The sequence below is a fragment of the Hippoglossus stenolepis genome, chromosome 19 (genome assembly GCF_022539355.2).
Source record: "Hippoglossus stenolepis isolate QCI-W04-F060 chromosome 19, HSTE1.2, whole genome shotgun sequence".
Classification (NCBI taxonomy): domain Eukaryota; kingdom Metazoa; phylum Chordata; class Actinopteri; order Pleuronectiformes; family Pleuronectidae; genus Hippoglossus; species Hippoglossus stenolepis.
Genome location: NC_061501.1, coordinates 10095906 through 10117715, shown reverse-complemented (window position 1 = coordinate 10117715; position 21810 = coordinate 10095906). Strand labels below are relative to the sequence as shown.

At 42.1% G+C, this 21810-nt stretch overlaps 1 protein-coding gene across 5 annotated transcripts in view; it reads left to right on the top strand.

Moving 5' to 3' along the window:
- The window catches only part of myripb (myosin VIIA and Rab interacting protein b), a 108178-nt gene that overhangs the window by 79900 nt on the left and 6468 nt on the right, over window positions 1-21810 (top strand). For all 5 annotated transcript variants that reach the window (XM_035141857.2, XM_035141856.2, XM_035141855.2 and 2 more), the window contains exons 4-10: window positions 5822-5958; window positions 16464-16544; window positions 17711-17808; window positions 18003-18083; window positions 18570-18725; window positions 20474-20642; window positions 20894-21420. In XM_035141857.2, the coding sequence (XP_034997748.1) occupies window positions 5822-5958; window positions 16464-16544; window positions 17711-17808; window positions 18003-18083; window positions 18570-18725; window positions 20474-20642; window positions 20894-21420 (1249 nt within the window). The remainder of the gene's footprint in view (window positions 1-5821; window positions 5959-16463; window positions 16545-17710; window positions 17809-18002; window positions 18084-18569; window positions 18726-20473; window positions 20643-20893; window positions 21421-21810) is intronic.

Sequence of the window (21810 nt, the reverse complement as noted above, 5' to 3'; positions counted from 1 at the left end):
GAACATATTTGGGGAACAGTTTACATATTTGTGTAACAGATCAGGGACACCAGTGTAGAATACCGATAGAGGAAAGCTGCTCAGGACCTGGACATGACCTTTGACCTCCCTTTTATAAGCGTAAAGACACATTTTTCCTTGAGGGATTCGCAAGTTCATAAAGTATAATCAGGTATAATTTTTATGTTCTTAGTTGAGGTGCCCTATGTCTTTATATTGCCTCGCTGGGAACATTTACAAGGCTGATGTGGACTACGAAGCAACACGAGGCTTGATTTATTTTCTCTCTGCAAATATTGTACAACAACACATGCAAACCCTCTCACTTCTCACAGCATTGGTTATTAGTAACAGAGGAATTGTGCATACCCTCATGAGGAGACATTCCCAGCAACAACAGCAGTCAGCAAGAAATAATGATGCCGTGCACTCGAAAAGATGCACACACAATCACTCACTGCATCTATATAGGCTGAAACATGACCCTGCCTCGGAGCTCCTTCTCATTATCTTCAGAATTAACATATCGCTGAAAGTTTCCAGACACATATTTATAGATATTTGTGTATAAATATCCCCATCAATCAATCAATCAAATTTTATTTGTATAGCCCATATTCACAAATCACAATTTGTCTCATAGGGCTAAACAAGGTGCGACATCCTCTGACCCTAACCCTCAACAAGAGTCAGGAAAAACTACAAAAGAAACCCTGTTAACAGGGGAAACAATCTCAGAGAGCCACATGTGTAGAAGAAAAATGTCTGATAGAAATGAATGGTTCAGTGTGTAAGATTTAGGTGAAAGGGATGTATTGGCAGTAATTTAATATAAAATAATCCTTGTGATGTTTTCACTATAGCCACAACGATCCACCACCATGATAGACCGCCACGATCACAATCCACCAGTAGGCGATAACCCCTTGATAACCTGCCAATTCAGCCATTCCCCATCCCCAATGAGAGAGAGTGCTGCGTGTGCAGATAGAGAAGTTAGTTTGTGCTGCTGACTAAATCACAGGATCTGCACTTTATTGAAGTTTAACCCCCTCGCTCCTGCAAGTTTTGCATGGGTGGGACCCAGAGCCAAAGGAAGGGCAGAGCAGAGAAAGTCGGAGGCACAAATACTGTCAAAAATGTATGCAGTATGCACATCCAGTAAAATATCTTTTCATAGGTGCTGGATCAATAAAACTCCACAAAATGTTTGAAAAAGAGAAATTCGGCACACCTAAAGCTCCCGTTAAATGATCACTGGCAAATCAATCTTTTAACAGGAGCGGGAGGTGTGTGGATTTTCTCTTTTTCAAATACAGTAAAACTGCCAGAATGGTACTGAAAAGAACAGGAGGAGAGCACTCTCTGCCTCTCTCTCACAGCCAGTCAGGCAGATATTCACTGTGTGCATCCACACAACAAGCACTGCGGGGGGTGTCGTCCCCCACAACCCCACCCTGACCGATCAGCTCCAAAAGTTAATCATCTGGAGAACCACTCCCAAGTAATATTTGCTCCCAGTTTGGTAAAAATACATCCATGTTTTGGAGGGTTGAAAACAACAGGGAGATGAAGCTCAGATGAGAACCATTTAGAATCATCAAAACTATTCTCAAAGTTTAAAATTAGGGTAGGTGGGTTCAACCCTGGTAAGAATAAATCAATAAATGAATACTGTGTCATTCTGAGTTGAAGTACCTGTAAAAGTTACTGATGCTGGGTGTTCTGCTAGCGTGTTATCAAAAAACGTAGTAACTGTTGGCAGGTGAGATACAGAAGGACAACAGACGGTCTCTTCAGAAGTGTCCATCTGCTGGTTACTTGTCACTTATTTCAGCTGCTTGATCCCGTCTCTCCTTTATCCTCCTTTGTCCAAAATGTTTGAGTTTGATTTTACAAAAGAATTTACCATTTTTATTGATGAATGTTGTTTTTCCACATTTAGGGAAAACATTCAGGGGCTTGAAATCTGCATTGATGAATGATAAGTATTGGTTGCTAATTATCAATAACACTTCAAATAAAATGCTCTTTGTATTCAAAAATATACCAGCAAAACCTCTTCTGGTTTTTGTTTGAATCTTTCCAGTTTTTCATCTTTTTCCTTCAGAAAACTACATTTTCATTGATATAAAAAGTTTTTTCCATGATACACTATGATGAGTTAATATACAGAGAGCAAGTCTTCACTCATTAAGACCTCACAACTCGACGGTTTTAACTTCCCCAACATCAGACGCTTTGATCCTACCCAGGAGCGGAGAACAATCTCCTTCTTTTGTCTTGTTTTCTTCTATTAACAAGACCAGTCACTCGGCAAGTCTTCAGAAGAGAATATTTGATGTTCTGCTCTCATCAGCCCCCACCGCTCTTTCTTCTCCTTCTGCTCCTCTGTCCCGTCTCTACAGCAGCGTCAACACAAGCTGAACCAATTCATTAGAAGGCTCAGAAAGTCATTTATGGTAATGGCTCCCTTTGCCGAGGGAGGTGGAAACTCAGCAAAGCCACATACATTTTTTTTGTGTGCAGTCTTTCGACATATTCTTCTACATATTTTATTTAGACCTCATTTAGATGTGCAAATTGGTCTTATGAAGTACAGAGGGCAAAAGGACTGGAGAGAAGAGGAGAGGATAATAATTAGGGAGGCGTTGGTCCCACAGCCATGATGCAGAGCTGAGCTAAGGCAAGCGAAGGGATGAAGGAGGACGGGGTAGATCCACTGTCTGGAGACCATCCCCAGGAATCCCTCTTCCTTATTCATGCAGCAGCCGAGCATCAGGGAGTCTCCCAACCTCATTATGAAATGCGTACTCGCGCGAGTTTACGCAGCAGTGCAGCTCTTGCTTGAAAGCCTCTGCTTATCCACTCCACTCTCCTCCCTTCTTCTTCTCGTTTTAGATCAGATCACTCTGGGGAAGCAATGTCATGCTTCATTCATCGAGATGCCCCACTGTTCTAAATCTCTCTCTCTCAGTTTGGCTTCAGCACATTTGTGTGGTCGGCACAGGGCGAAGCAGATGCGTTGCGCTGAAGTTTATATTTACTTATAAGTCTCTGTGTCAGTTGGATTGACAGGGAAATTGAAATGAGAGCATCGCACCGCTGTGAAGCTAAGCTCGTTAAAAATGCACAAAAAGCATATACATGTGTTATGTACATGCAGATACACGTCAATTAAGCATGACTCCCTGACAGTAATTCTCCAATCATAGCTTAGCAACCGTAACTAGGCGCAGCATGGCTGCAAAGCTGTGGATTTCTCAAGACGTTGAGATGGTGTGGAGCTGTAGAGACACTCGTCATTTTAATAGTTTAATAAGTGTATTGAATTGTGATTCTGTTCTAATTAACTCCACCAAGGAGGTTATGTTTTCATCTGTTTGCTTTTCTGTTTAATTGTTTAATAGTAGGATTTAAGTAGGATTGCGCAAAAACTACTGGACGGATTACTACAAAACTTGTGATCGTTGTTTTCTTATATAATAATTCATGGATCTTAATGAAAGAAATCAGGAATGTTTAGGGGACTGATATACATGAATGTGTTTAAGTTGTTTGCATATCCACATTTCAAGTGTAAACCCCCTCCACCATCCCAAGTAAGTTTTGTGGGGATACTAGTTATTGTATGTTATAGTCATTCCTCTCTAATAAAGCACATCCACTGTGTAGTTTTTCCCCATTTTGCGGTAAAGAGTTATTCAAAGGTGGGACCAGGCTCCAGCAAAGAGTGCAAGTTGAAAATGAATTAAGATTCCATGCAGATAACAATATCTCCACCGTGCACCCACCTTTTCTTCAATATGTCAAAGGTTGCTATATCTGGTTCAAGCTCATTTCAGAGCACAGGTGGGACCTGTTTGTGAATTCCTGCCTTGTATTATTGCCTCCTCTAGGCTGCATTGCTTTTCCAGATTCATGTCTGTGCCTTCCTCTTCCCTGCATGGGCCCAGTGGGAAATAAATGGGCCAGGCCTCTTCACTGGAGCTGGGCAACTGCCATTAGAGGGACTAGGTTGACCTGTGGCATAAAATTAGGAAGGTTAGGCCCATTGAGCAGCCCGGCTGATAGTGGCAGAGGATAATAAATCCACTGAGAAGGAGGGAGGATAAGAAGGAGGGGGGGGATGGATGTGGCAGCCTATGCAGCCTCAGGGACACTTAGGATCCCTTTTATTAGCAGGGTTATTTTCACCCTCTTCTTTCAATGGCCTGTCTCTTCATTGAGCAGAGGCACCGACATGTGCACTCTCTCTGTTTGTCCCTGCTTTCTCTGCAGGGAGATGGAGGCTGTGACGTGCTGCATTTAGCAAACGTAACTCAGATAGAAGCAAACATTTACTGGAAACTATTTTCAGCTGTGCATTAAAACATATTTGGTAGTTTAATGAGTATTTACAGCAGCAGGATATGTACATGTACGTGCATTGAAGTGAAGGAACAGGTCCCCCACTGTAACCATACGGCCTGTTTGTGTATCATGCTTTGGCTACAATACTTGTTAGTAGGAGGATTTCATTATGTTCTTTTCATGGGACTTGTTGACTATAAGAAAAACATACAAAATAAATGAGTTATGCAAATCAAAGAGAGTCTTAGTCAGGCAAATAGCTAGTGATGTAGAATTACGGCTCTTTGGAGGGAGACGGATCATATGGCTCCATTCCTTCTCTTTTCAAAAGTCCTGATCACTTGGATAATGATATGATAGGTTAAGATTTGTATCGGAAACCAATCTTAGACATCTCGCCAATATCTTTTTGCGTGTGTGGACTATAACAGCATCCAATTACTTACATTGCATGTCCTTCTCAGTGACAGAAATCTTGTGTTCTCACTTTTCAGCGGTGGAGCTTAGGGCAGCAAAATATGGGCTTGATTATAAAAGGAACAGCTCAAGAAGCCTGCGACTCAGTTCCCTTCGTTCTTAAGATATGAGTGTGTCCCTGTAAAGTTTTCCTGAAGGTTTGTCATTGGAGAAAAATAAGATCAATTTCCTGCACTTATGTCAATTTTCGCATTTGAATTTTTCAAATGTGAGGCGAGTTTATTCGTATTGCATCTTTCAATCACTATAATCATAATACATTACATACAAATACAGTGTGTCGGAGTGATTTCCTTGAGAAATAAATCTGTCTCTCTGTGTGTTGTGTTTGTTTCTGCTCACAACTGTGGCATGGAAAAAGCCAAACTGACAGATTAAACACCAAGTTGGCAGAGTTTCATGCAATCTGACACGACACTGGTGCAAACGGGAGCGCGTTTCTGAGGGCTTTTCATAACCCTCTCCGCGTTATGACTTTCCGCTTATATAATCATCTGTTCTGCGCTGAGGGCTGGCATTCGAGCACCAGTCGGCCCGTGCACCAAGACGTGAGGAAGAGTCTGGAAAATGATGTGATGTCACATTAGAAAACCCACTGTTCACAACTTGGATTCTGCTTGATAACATACTAATATCTTTAATGTGACCTCCACAGAGAGGAAGAGCCACTGCTGAATCTCCTTATGAAGCTCATATCACAGAGCAGAGCGGAGCAGTCTGATAAGAAACACAAACATCTATATTAGAAATATACTTTAAAACACCATCACTGTGCAGGAAAGACTTTATTCTTTCTTGAATGGCTGAAAAAGTCTAGAAGGTTTGGGCATCTACTTTTATAATTAAAAGACTCTCAAACCTAATGGAAGTCTTGGGTTGAATTTGAAGTTATAAAATCCTGTTGTAATTATAATAAAATAAAATAAAAGTTACTTTCCCATCTGTTCTCTCCGACTTAACGTTCTCTCCCTCCTTTGTGTTTCGTCTGCAGGGTTCTGAGAACACAGTCCCTGGAATGGTACTACAACAACGTGAAGAGTCGGTTCAAGAGGTTCGGCAGCGCCAAGGTTTTGAAGACTCTGTATAGAAAGCACATTATCGAGAGAGGGGCGCTCTCTGATCTCCCAGGTAACGTCATCCTCTTTATTAGTCAGCCGCGCATGGCCTCCGTGCAGACGCTCCTTTTCTTTTGCTGTTTATTTTCTACTTTATAATCATCCTCCTCTGCGTCGTCTTTGATTGCAGAGCGGCCTCCTGTCTCTGTGCAATGTTGTGTCATGTTGTGATTAAAGCAATTTCACTGTTTTAATATTACTCGTCCTCCGAGTTGGAAGTAAATCGGCCTCTCTTGAGGTTGCCGATGTTTCCCTCCTGGGACGAGCTCCCTCGATTGCTTATTAGTTTTGCTTTGTTGAATGATCGATCACTTTGTTTTAAATGTTGTGTTCTCTTGCTGAATGAATCAATTAATTACTTTCTCACAGGAAACAAAGATTTTTTGGGGGGGTCAGACGCGTTCACAACAGGAAAATGCCTGAAACATTCAAATGAGTGGTGGGTTGTGACAGGTTAGAACATGCAGGAGGCAATCGATTCTCACTCAACTCCTGCGTCAGCCCTTTCTCACATGGGCTCACCGGACATTTTACTAGGGAGCTTAGCTGGCAGGAACAATTCCAGAAAATATCCAGAGCTACTGACTTGGAGATTTTTGCTCTTGCATTCTAGCCCCTTAGGAAATGTTCAGGCAAATGTCTGGACTTAAGTGCATGTCTGAAACCAGCTGTAGACACACCTCAAGGGGGGGTGATTGTTCTGTGGAACAACCACTTAATTTCATCGCTGCAGCTCCTATAGCAAAAACATTTCTGCTGTTGCACCTGCAAATGTGAACTGTGTGTGTTTGTGTGTGAGTGAGTGATGACGACAGACTCGGGCGAGTTGCCCTGTGGTTTCATCCGACCAGTTAATCCCAGTGGTGCACAGGCCACTTTTCGTCCTTAGTGAATTGTTCCTGTGCAGGACAGCAGCAGTTCAGCTTTCATCCGGTCCCCCCCCTCTGCCTCCTGATAATATTGTTTTGACCCGGCAGCAACATGATCAGTCTGCCGCTGTGGCTGCCTACACGGGATTAAATGGATGACGAGAGCACAGAGCGGATAAATCAGGTCAGACTTGAGGTGGAACTGGATGAGATCGAGATGAGGGGAATAAAGGACTGAGTGAAGGCCTGTAATGTATGTAGTGATTGGATCGGCCTGAGTGATAAGGAGAAATGTGAATCCCATCATAATTATAAGAATTTATTTTCTACTATGCCAGTAGAGAAATGCTGCTACATTATGACTAACTTGCAATGATATAAACATTTCTGTCCGTTACTTCCACATTATTACACTTTCCTTTTTTAGACAGCATGTGGAGTCATCGTAAAAGTCAAAGTGACTGTATTGATGAGCTGAAGAAAATCTAGATTTTGCTTAATGGGAATCTAAAAATATGTTGATTGAATATTATAAGAAGGTGCCAGTTCATATCAGCTCTTTATCAGCAGATAAATCAACTGAGGATGTCAAACAATTAAGGCTTTGTGCGACAAAAGCCAAAAATCTTGTTATACTTTAGTTGATTTTATAGATGTACTGTATAAATCAAGAAAAAGAGCTCAACAGTTGAATAGAGAGTTTGATAATGGGCCATCATCTTCAAACCATCTAAGGCAGACACCTTCCCACAAACTACGAGACTGTGAAACAATGTTATAAAACACATTTTATTCACAGTGTCAAGGAGAAGTACTACTACTACTTCCAATAGTTTTTTTTGCTCCAAAATGTTGTGGTTTTACAGCCACGATTCATCTCATACCTGGTCGGCCTGGTTCCAGGCTTTAAACTCTTTATATAAGGATTTTCTGAAACATCAATTGCGGAACCAGAGCCATTCTAAAAGTGGGCGATGACTGTTACACTCTACACTAGTCGTCAGTGTAAGAAAGCCAAAGCTGAATGGATAAGTTAGAGTGATGGATGCATTTTCCATTAACCGGCGTTTCAGGTGCTTCACACTTCATGTTCTTTATTTCTGTGATGAAGTTTCCCTTGTAGGTAGAAAGTTCTCCCAAGACAAACGTGATTGTTGCAGCTTCTTCTGGTGTATGAGTGGACAAATGATTCTTCTTCTCAACCTCCACTTTTCTCTTTTCCTCTCCTCTTCCCCCGCCCCATCATCTTCCACTCCACTATATAGTCCTTTCCTTTACTCTACCCCTCCTCTTCTCTTACATCATCTGCTCACATGAACCCAGCAGATTAAAACAGTTCCTCCTCTCACATCCCCGCTGCCTAACTGGTGAGCTGACATGCCGTATGATTATGTATATACTCTGATTTGTGTGCATGTTGCTTGTGTGCAACTGGATGTTAAAGCTGCTGTGATAAATTATCGGTTCGTTCAGGAAAAGACATTTTTAGAGATGTTGTGTTTTCTCCATTTTGTGTTAATGTGAAAATATTTATCTTTCCTCCACCCTTGTTATGTTGTACAAATCAGATTAAACCAAAATGAATTGTGAAAATGTCAAAAGCAAGTCAAGCTGTCACTACTATAATTAGGTTTTAATTTATTGGAAAGAAAATGCCCTTTTATTCCCTCTTCTGCAGCAAATTATGGGATATGTCAAGTGTCTTGACAAGTACAGAGTATAACGGCAACAGATTACCATGATGTTCTGTATATCAAGCCTTCTGTGCTCTCAATACAACATAATATATTTGAGTCTTTGCTTCAGCAAGTAAATCAGCATGAGATTGGAGAAAATTCAATTAGATCGTGTTGTTGCTCGATGTTGCACCATCTCGCTTGGTTTACTTTGCTCTAAGAAAAAGGGCTTTTATTATGACGCCGGAAAACTCCCTGAATTTTAATATGGCTCTCCTCTCGTCTTCATTCAGTAGAAAAGCAGCTACCTGAACATAAAACATTCTCATCAACCGGTTCCCAGTAATGTGAAAGACAAGCTCGCTTTACACATGTGCTAGTAAAGGATGTGTAATTATTTTATATATATACATCACCAAGGGAACAACACTTGTGAAATCAACTCCATACGAGTGTGAAATGCCAGCTGACATGACGGCTCCAGACGTGAGCGTTTTACATCTATAGTGTCCCCAGAGAGAGAGTGTGACCTTCAAACCAATAGGAAGAGTAGACAGAGCGAGCGATTAGTACGTGCCCATCATCCCTGTGACCTACAACAAATACCATACCATCTTCTGTGTGTGTGTGTGTGTGTGTGTGTGTGTGTGTGTGTGTGTGTGTGTGTGTGTGTGTGTGTGTGTGTGTGTGTGTGTGTGTGTGTGTGTGTGTGTGTGTGTGTGTGTGTGTGTGTGTGTGCGCGCACAGTAGAAAGTGAGAGTGTTGCTCTGCGTGATAGATGTGGCCCCTGGAGAATCTCGACATTAAACATGGATGAAGAGTCAGTGACCATGTCCTGTAAAAGACAAGCTGATAGCATATCAGTGCGGACAGAGGATACTTAAAGGATACTATTTTTTTTTGCCTCATGAGCTAAACTTCCCCTTTTTTTTTTATCCGAATTACTGATATAAGCTCCACATCAGGAGAGTCTGCAGATGCCAGGGGCTGATGCATGTGTGTTAAATTAGTAATTAATGCCTCAGACGGCAGTAGAGCGTGAAGTGAGTCCACTAAATGTGTGTTTGGTATGTGTTTGAATTCACTCATGAATGAGTCTCTCTGAAACACTGTAGCATTAACCAGTTTTCACTACATGTCAACAGACATATGATATTAAATATGACAGAAAACAGTGGAGCCACTGTTTAGTGTCTTCGTAAAAGGAAAATGTTAGAGGGAAAAAAAGCAAGTGGAGTGACGTGATCACTTTATTTGAAATGATAGAATAGATCTAAACAGTTTAATTTGGGCCTGGGCAATAAGCTTTAGACAATAGTGTTTTGGGGAAATATATTTACTTGTGTTCTTGCAGAGGGTAAGATGATAAGATTTATACCACTCATGTATTAAAATATTAGCTTCATCAAGTAGTTTGCTTAGCTTAGTCTAGCACAAATGTAGTGATCATAGACTGTATATAAAAATGGACGAATTTGCAGCTGCCCAAAAGTGAAGCCAAAGTGTCTTAATCGCCACCTGGTGGCTGGCTGCAGTATTGCTACCTGTTTCCTTCTGTCTCTGGTCTTTCTGCTAAGCGTAGCTAACCAGCAGCTTGTTTTTTCTTTATATTTAATGTAGTACCGACATTGGAGTAGAGTCAGTCTTATCATACCACCCACAGGAATAAGTGTATTTCCAAAGAATGTCAAATCATTCTTTTAAAGAGCAGGCATTCAAAAACAGAAAGAGCCACAACGTTTATTTGAGGAAAACAACAGATTTTACTGGCACACTTCATTTGCCGTGTTTATCATCTCTTGCACTATATTCAGGGGCTTTGTGTTTACGCCATGATAAACGGGAATAAGGGCAGCGGCTAATGCTTGTAATTTCTTCTAACGGCTTTCCGCGTTCCTGGTTTTATGGTATAGCATCATCAAATTTGCCATGAAATGCCATGTGATGAGTTTCTTATGAAGCATCAAAAGCAGGAGTGATGGATTTTATTTTTTGACACTTTAATCACATTCATTCGAAACGGGGGATTACTGTTGTCCCACTTTTTTTCCTGCGCTTTGTGTTTGCTGTCACATCCCTCTAAATGTCTGTGGGAAGCTTCCTACCTTCAGTAACATGACGGCGACTCTGAGAAAATGTTAAGACATATTATGACCTTCAAACATTTCTATTCTCTGCCAAGAAAACTGAGAGGAGACGCAGCGCAGCAGAGATGTGCAGCTTTCTGTGGCGGCCGCCGCCTTATTGTGTGTGTGTGTGTGTGTGTGTGTGTGTGTGTGTGTGTGTGTGTGTGTGTGTGTGCTTTTTGTCTGATATTAACACGGCTTGACAAAAACTCTGATACCATCAGAAAGCAATGATGTCAGTACGCAGAACCCTGAACGGGAGAATCGGTTGTCTCTGCCACTGTCATGAACTCGCTGTTTTCATGATCGACAATGTCTCGGACTGGGACTCATCACTTACATTAATGAGCCCCAGCCACTGCTGCTGTCCCCTGTTTCCCTGGGCCCTTAACAAAACACTTGAAGCTCATGGACGGTTCTCAAGATATGTGAGCCACAGTCAGACGTTTCTGGAATTCTTAGATAGATGTAAAATCATTGTAGATTTCTATAACCACCAATAAAAAAACAACAACATTGCACTCACATGCATTTTTTTAAAACCGTAAGTGCTTCATGTGTGCTTGTGTTGTAATGCTCTGCAGGTTTGTTTTGTATGATTGTGTTTCTGTGTCTGGATTCACAAAGTCGGGAAATTGTATTCAAAAGTTTAAAAATATATTATATATAAAAAAGGGGTCAGATCATTGTTGTCTTATTAATAAGTTGATAGGATTCTCATGATGATTGGAATGTGAGCAAATCAGAAAGATGGAATAAACAAACCTTTTTATGGCTCTGATTTTGAAATCTTGGACAGGCATTTGAAAATGTTACCATTTCATGTGGAACAAGGTCAGATACTGAATCTCCAGTTCCAATAGCACATTTTAAATCAATACAAAAGTTTTCATGAAATCTAGGACCAGTATTATTTCATGGCAGTGGTTATACTTTGAAAAAGGAATAGGAAGTAAGGAGATATACACTTGTCAATCAGAGTGAGCATATGCTGATGTGATCCATTTTCTTCCAATATCTCGTAACTTTGACTAAACTGCAGTGCACAAGGTTAAATGTGGCTAATCCAGTGAGTTCCGCTGTTTCTCTCCAACAAAACCTCAAATCAGAAGAAAACATAAAAACCTCCCGAGGCCTTTGGCCTTAGAAGGGATTTGTACTAATGTACGGCTTGTTTTTAGGGCACATTGATGGATAAACCTCCTGTATCAGTAGTGGAGGCAGTCATGGGCGTATTGTCACATTCGGGATCATTAGTGTTGTGTGTCTTATCGGAGCTGAGAGCTTGCTGACTCAGAGCACAGAGCTCTGTCTGGAGGGATTGGAGGGCACGATGTTAAACAGAGGCTTGGAGCTGCTGCTGTCGAGAAGCAAACGAAGCGACCACAGGGCTCGGACCAAACGGCTGACTCAGTTTGTGTGATACTGACACTGATGTACATATGTGCACATGTTCAGGGACATATGTGTGTAGAATGAGGCTGTCCCTGACCTCCTGTTAAGAGAGTCTTTTTTGGGAATTTTGTATGGGGTTGCCATTTTTATGTTTCTGGGTTTATATCTCATTCTTTAATCTATAATTTTAAAGGATTGCTGTTTTGTTTTAAAACGTCCTACTTTTGTTTCTTATATTTTATTTTCTATGACATTTTTGCGAGTGCAACTTTTATCTCCCAAATTAAAGAGACACAATGAATCGGGTGCAAGTTTGTTTACTTTTCTCCGTCTCCCAGCCTGTCGTGATGTAAACAGACATCCTGTCGGTGCAGCCGTTGTTCTGAGGACGCTGTTTATGAGGCTGTGTGTGCTGCCAGATGCTTCACTGTAATTGAAAGGAAACCGTCTGGACTGTTCCTCTTCCTCCTGCTGCTGCTGGCACTTTAGAAATGTTTGTACTAAGTGAAGCTTTACTGGTTCGTTTATTTACCCACTTTTTTCTTCGGCTTAAGACGTGCTATTTATTTCACTAACATTAATCCCTGTATTGAAAGTGCCTTTTGCAAAGTAGAATTTTCAGTTTTTTAAAGAAACAGATAATTTTCCGATTTCTTTTGTGTAAGTGGAGTTTGAGTGCTGGGAGATATCAGAGCCTTGAGAGGACAGTACATTATTCTCAACTCAGGGGCAGCATCCTTTGAAAGCTTCATTTAAAGAATGATTGCAGCACAGCGGCGTGAATAGAATCTCACGTTTCGGGGGCTCCTTCAAATGCGGCCGACAAATGTGTCCTTTCGTCCCTGAGAAACAAAACACTGGGCTACTGGAAACACTGGAAATGTTGGAGGAACTTATGGATTCAATATATATCAGCTGAAGGATTGTTAGATTACAAACAAGGCTGTGCCCAGGTCTCACCTCCAGCAGGACGAGCCACATATTGTCTGTCAGGAGGAGAAGGTCACTGAGTTCTCTACCAGGCTGGAGACAGAGGACGAGTGTCTGTAGCACCGAGGCAGAGACACAGAAACGGTGTCAAACTGAAAGGATAAGAGAGGATGTTCTCCTGATCCACTGGTTGCAAGGTGAGCAGGATGCCCTCCATCAGGAACTGGGGGCATGAAATCGTACCTGGAGGAATTGACGTTAACTAAACTCAGCCAAGATCAAAGCCGAGGGTGAGGTCAGTCAGGCTGTTGATTTTGTCGGCTTTAGTGGTAGTGTTGGAATCATATAAATATATTTGTAAAGGAAATATTTCTAAACTAAAGCAAACAGACGATTTCCAAGATTTCAATTTACCGCTCACCATAGTGAGTGTGTGATTTCACTGTCCCATCGCCCAACATAAAGTGCTGGCTTAGAGGATTGTTAATTCATTTAACCATCAGCCACTGTCAGATACCAAAGAGGCCCTCGTAGACGATGGCCACCACTGATGTCTGTTGGTTACCATGGTGATAATGAGCAATATCCTCCTCCATCTCCCTGCGTGGCACGTGATGTAGACCAAAGGTGAGACAATGGTCATGGCAAAGAAAAAGGGATGAATGTACTAGAATGAGACACACGCACACCTTCCATCTGTAATGACGGGCAGCCGTGTCATTCAGGGACGTCAAATGGCAAACGTATCATTCTGTTGTGGGAAGAATTATCCTGATACCTCGTCGTCAGAGGTTTCTTTGTCTGCATATTTGTGCATCAGCTTCCCTGTGTGTGTGTGTTTATACGTGTGTGTGCTGCCGTACCTGCCCACCCGTCTGTCTCGTGTCTGTGAGGCAGCTCACTTTCTTTGACAACAGTCCTTCTGTGTCGACATTGTCCTGAGCTGCTGCAGGTAATTTCTCGATCTATTGTCCCCTTCCACACTGCCATCGACGATAATTCAGCTCTAACCAAGCGAGAACGGTACAGCTCCATCGAACACCGCTTCAGTCGAGAATGAGACAACTCTGAGAGTGAAGGACGGCTGGAGCGTGTAATGGTCTGGGGACATGTTATCCCGTAAACTGTGACTGGGAGAAGTGGGATGGACATGGAGACATTAAATCCAATGTACTATAAGTGGACGAACTCCTCACACACCTTCGGGCTGCGTGTGTGAGGTGCTGCTGCTGTTAAGGCAGCGTTTCTGTGATTAGATGTGCAGAAAAACATCAAACATTGTCTTTTCTTGTTGAATTACAGCTTGTCACTGCACGTCAAAGTGAAGCGATGTCACAGTTTGTGATTGCTGGCTCACGGGCTCTGCACTAAAACGTCACACAGCTTTGACAAACAGCGGCTCATCTCACAGTAAAGCTGAAATAGTAGAACATGTGTGACAGCTGGCTGTCTTCCTGCGACTGTCAAGGGAATAAAAGAAATTCCTCTTTGATTTTCTATTTGTTCGCTCGGCCTTGGTTGAACTCATTGAACACTTTCTGAAATAACTTAAGTGCATTGCTGTTATTTTCAAAATATGTGTATTTACACTTGGTGGGGAGTCTGTGGGTGTAATGGCAAGCAGTGTTACAGTTTGCTGTGGACTCTTTGAAGCCTGACTCGCACCAATCCACCGGGAAGACTCTGACCAGCTCTGTGCATTCAGCCAGGGACACGCAGCCCGTCCAACAGGAGCAGGACACTGGAGAGCAGATTAATGTCGGCGGCGAGCAGACGAGCCAAGGATGGAAGTCACGGCTGTTTGGTTGTGCTTGTGTCAGCGGCAGGAGCCAGAGCACTGGAACAAGGCCGAGGTGTGGGCTGGGTTTTATTTAGACTCTGGTCAGTGAATGGAAATGAGCTGAAGTGATGACGAGCGGTGGAACCAAAGACGAGGTGCTCTTGTGTTTTGTCAGGATACAAGTGTACGTGGAGCCTGGTCAGTCAGAGGTCTCACTTCCCTTTTACAGCAGTATTATATTCTACCTCAGTGGTCAGTTAAAACCCTCTCCCATGCTGCCTGACAGTTTGTCTTCTTAATCACGACAGAGCCCACTCTTCATTTTTACAGCTGGACTGATGAGAAGGCCACAATAAACAGGGAACCACAGGGGAGATATCTAACAAGAGTTAATGGGCCACACAGGGAATATGTGGTTTTAAGGGGGGCGTGTTGTAACTTAAATCTTCTTCTTTGGCCTTTCACCATCTTCTCTCCCCCACCCCGCTGTTCAAGAAGCCCTGTCTAAGAATCATTACCACAAAAATTCCCATTTTGGGCAGTGGTGAAGGAAGAACTCAAACTATTTACATAAAAGTAAGTCAAAATAGTACCACATTAACTTTTCTACTTGAGTAAAAGTCACTTGCTTTAAAGATACTAAAGTAAGAGTACTTGCAGAGGGTAGTCCTACTTGCTTATGTAACTGTTTATTAAGTATTGTTTATACTACAGACTGTCCTATTAATAAAGAATGCTGCAGCTTCTGAAAACATGATACATCATATGAATTAATAGCTAAGTCTTGGCGGTTTCCTCTTCCGAAGCCATTTCAGCTGTTTTTTTCACCAGTGATGCTGCTACAGGGGGAGGCGGAGTCTAATAATACCTACCTGCTTGGATCAATGGATCAATTCCCCGCTCGCAATTGATTACTTAAAAAAAAGGGAAAAAAAGAAATGTGAACATGTAAGGAGATGCAGTGGAGCAGAAAGTACAGTTATATGTGGTGCAATGGTTCTCAATCTTTTGCACATCAGGTACCCTTCAACTCACACAAATTAGACCACAAATGTTTTACTCTCAGATGTTTTATTACAGAAAGTGTGATGACATTATACAAAAAAAAAAATGGAGTCTCCTTTTTTGCCAGGGGACCCCCCCCCCCAGACTTCACTTTGAGAACCCCTGAAGTAGTGAAGTACCCGGAAATAAATCTACTTAACTGAAGAACAGATACATGTAAAAAGTAAATGTACTTTGTTATATCCCACCACTGATTTTAAGTCTCATGTCCCTTTGCTCTAACTTGAGATTTGGGGGGTTTCTTTGAAAAAGATTCTTGCACAAATATTGCGCTAACTCACCAGATACTTGGCCTGAGTGAGCTACAAAGAAAACATGGTGATGCTTTCATCCGATGAGAATATTCCTGTTCCAAGTGTCGGAGAGTGATTTGTTTTGAAAGGCAAGAGGGGAATTATCATTGTCATTTCCCTTGAACTGTCACTTACTTTTGTTTTCCTTTTATGCACAATTGGGAGCGACACCAAGTAGAAGAAACCAAACAATTGCAATTCACAAGACGCCAAAACAGAGTCGGGAGCGCAAAGAGGGGTTTAGTGGCATTGTTCGCACTGTAACCTACTTTTAATGTGGCAACAGTGCAAAGAAGAGTGTGTAGCTACATTATTACACAGCATGATAGGGGCAGGATGTTTGAAGGCTGTTATCTGACGGGTTCATTTGTCTTTGTCTCGCAGAAAGCAGTGTTCACGACGGAAGCAACGACAACGATGGCAGCATCTGCGGCAGTGACTCCGCCTTCTACAAACAGAGTGAAGGTGAGAGATGTGCTGGTGAACGGGCAGTGTTTTAAGGCAGCGCTGGGTGATGGGGGATTTCAGCTGCGTTGGGTTTGCCATATTGATTTATTTTTTTTTTCAGCAATTGTCCCTTTTTTTTCATCTTGCTAAAAGGTTGAGCTTTTATGTTTATTGCCCGATAATAGTTGCCTCAACAAATAGACACCGCGCTGTAAATGGCGCGAGCGTGAGAGGGAATCTCATCAGTGTTACCCAACAATAAAACTAATTGCAAACACGCAGAGGAGAAAGCTCTCTTCTCAACATTAAACTGCACACACACAATCACAGGAACATAAATGCACACACAGCCTCCTACACACCATAAACACTCTTAAACACACAAACAAGCACAAATAAATATTCAAGTTGAAAAGCTCCTATATAATGATAAAGCTTATTTTATTTATTTTTCAGAAATTATGAGTTGTTCATGCAATGATCAAGATGTGTCATTTAGATAATGGCAGCTCTTCAGAGGCCCACAAACAAACTCTGTTTACATCACGTTGTTGTGTTGAAATGGATCAAACCAACAGAAACCTTTTTCTGTTGCTAATGGTTTTAATGCTAAAGGACATAAATCACCATTTTGATTTGAGGGTCGAATTCATTCCTTTAATGCACATTTGAACAGGTGCATGAAAACAAATCAAATTAAAGCAGTTTGTATAATGCCAAAGTTGGCGCCAGTTAATAAAAATTGCAATTCACCAGGCTGCCATGGATATGTTCTTTAATGAAAGCTCACAATTTTCACAATAAAGCATCATCAAGGTCATGCAGCTCTGGTTCCAACAAAATGTTTGAAAGCAACCCTTCTTTTCCTAGATTAAGACGAGACGTCATCAATGTCATAAAACACAAGGGCAAAAGTCCCGGATCCCGACGGATTTGTAAAGTCATTTGGAATTATCCTCAGGGAACTATGAATGTCTGGACGAGGTTTCATGGTAATTCATCCAGTATTTGTTGAGACATTACCACAGAGCTTTGCTCCGAGCACCAATAAACTGCGACAGTTTGCAGGATTGACATTTTATGGTATGATAAAAAGACCATATAGATAGAGGTCAGCATATGTGTTACAGAGGTGCATGTGCACGTCTCACGTTTGAAGATGCTGTACGTGTGTGTGATAACAGGACACAGTATGGCAGAGACGCTCACAGTCGCCCTGCGTGTCGCTGAGGAGGCTATAGAAGAGGCCATCGCTAAGGCGGAGGAGTTCGGTGACAGCTTGGTGAGAATCCCTCTGTTCTTCTTCCTCTCTGATTTCCCTTCCTCTCTTTTCTATCCCCTCGTTCTCTGCCATTGCCTCTTCATTCTCTTCCCCTCGTGTCAGTCACAGTGGGATGGAGTCGTGGTTTTGGCACAGACCCCTTCCTGGTAATCACTCGCTTTGAACTGAATATATTTTTATGTGTGTGTGTGTAGGAGAAGCAGAATGAGGCTCGGTATCTGCGGGACCACAGAGAGGAGCTCATAGAGGAACTCGCTACAACCATTGTGCAAAAAGTAGGTTGAGTAAGAGTGAGTTTTATTTTTACATGTCAACTTACTTTTCCCCTTTTATATGAAAGAATAAATGTAGTTAACCTTGTTTTTCAAATGCAAATGCACTCTGGAATGTAGCTCACTTCACTTTGACTGGTGGATCAGGAGAGCGGTGTATTGTTTGATTTAATTGCTTTTCAGTTTCATTTATCATTTGTTGGCCATCAGGTCTTTGAAAGTGAGATAAAAAATGTATTATTTTCTCTACTTTAAGTGTTTAGGTGCACATCACATGAAAATGGAAATGAAAACTGGATTAATGCATTTAGTTTCATGATTTAACATTATTCATGATTAAGTGTAAAATGCTGTTGCAGAATTACATTTTAATTAGTCTAATTTGCATTTATTATAAAAATGTTTTATGCAAACGAAGCCCGTCTATCCGTACATACCTCACGGCTCATTTAGTCTTATTTCACCCTCTTCTTCTTCTTTTCCTCTCAGATCATCCAGAGGAGGAAGCATTCAGAGATGCAGACAGAGTATGACTTTGTCTGGCCTCAGCCTCTGATCCAGCCCAGTGACCTGCCCTCTCCGTCTCAACCTCACACCTCGTCACAAGGACCACAGGACCCCCTCAAATCCTCCAACTCTCTCTGGGTCAGTGTGCACATCCACTCTAACCCTACAAATGGCAACTAACTATATAAAGCTGCCATCAGTTGGTGCAAACTGCTGATGTTTGACCAGAAGGATTTGGTCTTTGATGATGCAGTTTGTGGTTTGTCAGCCATTGACTCTGTGTGTTTTCCAGGTTTTAAAAGCACAGGAATGTTTTGCTCAGCAGGAAATGACTTGAACTTTTCAGTCCCACCGGCCACATGCGTTGATGTGGTCTCGATTCGGCCTCTTTATTTGCCTGGTGTCCTCTGTGCTCATGACCTCCACCTGTAATTAATCCTTGTGCAAAGCTGTAAATACCTCCTGGATTAAGTTGAATATTTGATGTCATGGACTCAGATACAGATAAAAATTACAACTTTGGAGAATTAATTTGTTTGGATTTGGTGTTTGCGGCTTTTATTGATCTTAATAAGGAGGAAAAACAATGAGACAGTACAAAAGATCCACAGGTGTCACAACACACGGTATGACATTACTCTACTACACACAAAATCACTGTAGGCCAATATATACGCTATATTGATGTTTAAAATATATTTCTTTATACAGTATATAACCTTTAAGCAAATAAAAATCTAAGCATAAAAAGTATCTTTCAGATCTGATTGATACCTGAAGAGTCAGAGGAAAAGCCGAATGCAGTTTCACTTGCATTGTTTCACTAAAGTTTGAAGGGGAATTATACACAAAACAGCAACAACACACATGTTACACAGCCTCATAAGACTGCATACTCACATCAGCATTTTACACACACACCTGACTGTGGTTCACACCACTTGTCAGCAGGGACCGTTGGAGATTTGTCATCGTCCCGTATGAGAGAAGCATCAAAGCGGCGCTCCCCGGGCCTCGCCATTCAGTTTCCCGCCGCTTCACTCAGCGCAGATCAAAGTCCTGAGAAATACGTCGGGATTCTCCTCAACTGCCCCACGGGACCGGCTCTGTTTATCAGCTCTATGCAAACACACTCAATGAGACTCATTGATGCAAATACTCAAATCCGTGCTGCGCATCCTACCCACTGAAAGAATTCACATTTATTCTGCGCTCCACTAGAAACTTCAGTCTATGCCTGAACATACATTGGCACTTTTATTTTTCTAATCAAAGCTTCCTTCATATACACAAATTCAAATTAAATTTAAGTGTGAGTTTATGCACATGTGCAACTTTTGAATCCACCCGTACAAACCCTTTCATTTTCAGTAGAGAAGCCTCTAAATCGACATCCCAATGTTTAACCAAGTTTCAGGATGGTATTCAGTTTTTTTAGAATAGTGTATCTACACAAACACCAACTGTACAAAGTTGCTCCGGCAAGAAAACTTCATCCAAAACCTAGAATATCCCCTCATTGATCGGAGGATGAGTCAAAGAGACATTTATGGGTGTAGAAGAGAGATGAAGAGATTTGTAGAGCTTCTCCTGGCTGTCTACTTATTGAGTTGTTTTCTAGCTCCATCTGCTGATGAGAGTTTGAACTCACAGCTCTACTATCTATTTCTATATCTGTCTCTGGATACTCTGCCACTGCAGTATTTGTCTGAGTGGAGCTTTTCTGACTGAAAATCCATCTGAGGGGCCTGTGGATTTAAGTGAGACACGGCCCAAAATTATAAAGAAGGCAATGTTGCGTCTCCTTTTCACTATGTTTTTGAAAAAGAATATTCATTTTAACAGTTGGATTAAATCAGTGTGTTGCTGTGTGTGTGTGGTTGCAGAGGTCGCGGTCAGCGTTTTCCCTCACCAGTGACGACTCCCCAGAGAAGGGCCCAGAGGAGGAGGGAGCCGGAGCAGGTGGTGACTTGCACGAGTACGCGTCTCTGAAGCGGGAGCCCAAGGCCACGTCCCTACCCAGCTGGAAGAGCGTTGATCGCCTGGACAACTCCAGTAAATAAAGTTTACATTTGATTTCTCCTGCTGCCGATGTTGTTGCAGTAACGTATTCCTTGTGGGTCATATTTACTGTTTCCCCCTGACCATGCATTTCATCCAACCTCTACTTTTCAATAACTGGATGTTGTAGCTTAAATTTTCATTTAGATTGTTTCTCTAATGCCAAACATTGCATCCCCTAAAGCTCTTTTTAATAAGCACAGGTGGAAATATGTCACATTTTAAAAGTGCTCATGCTCATCCAGGTGCATCTTCAGTGCTCCAGAGCCCAGACGGTAACTGGATCGCCCTGCACAGTTCTCAGCTGTCTCGGCCCAGCCTGCTGACCAAGAGGAAGAGCCTGGTGTTCAGCGTGTTGGAGAAGGAGTCCGGCGTCGTCTCGGCGTACGATGAGATGGGCTCCGACTCCGAGGAGGACAACGAAGGCGGCTGGGGCGCGGCGTTGAGACAGTTCAGACGCAAGCTGTCCGACGAGACTTACTACACGGACTCGCAGCACGACCCGGAGTGGACGTACACCCAGCACATTCCCATCACGTCACCGTCCTCCGGCCAGTACACCAACACAGAGACTCTCAACTCGGACTCAGAGGCTTCGTCTGTGCTGTCCGCGTGTTCTCGTAAACCACCTCATAACTTGTTGAGGAAGAAAGGACCGGCGGATACACACCTGCACCCTCATCACCAGCCCCTGTACCACCAACACCTGCACCAGAACGTCTCGCCGTACCCTCTGCACTCAGAGGCACTGGATGTGAACTTTAACCCCAAGGTGATTTGGATTTACTTTATAAGTTTGAATAACTCTTTACTACAAGTACTGATATACACATTTTCAAATGTTTTCACCAGAGCATCACTGCAAAAGGTTTTTGAGGTTTATTGATAGTGAGTACTAAGCCTCTATAGCCCCATGGACTCAAGAAGTCGATAATCTAAATTCATAATGTTTAGGTACATCAGAAACAAGCACGTGAAGACAGGGAGATGGGAGGCTTCTAATGCTGGCAACCAAATTGTTCGCAACAAAAATTTACTCAGTATGTACTTGGTGATATAGTAATAGATTATGATGTATAACTTTACCCATAATTGATACTGATGGGTCACTATTAAAGTCATTTTGTTCAATTGGGCCATAAGATCAATGATTAATGTGGTA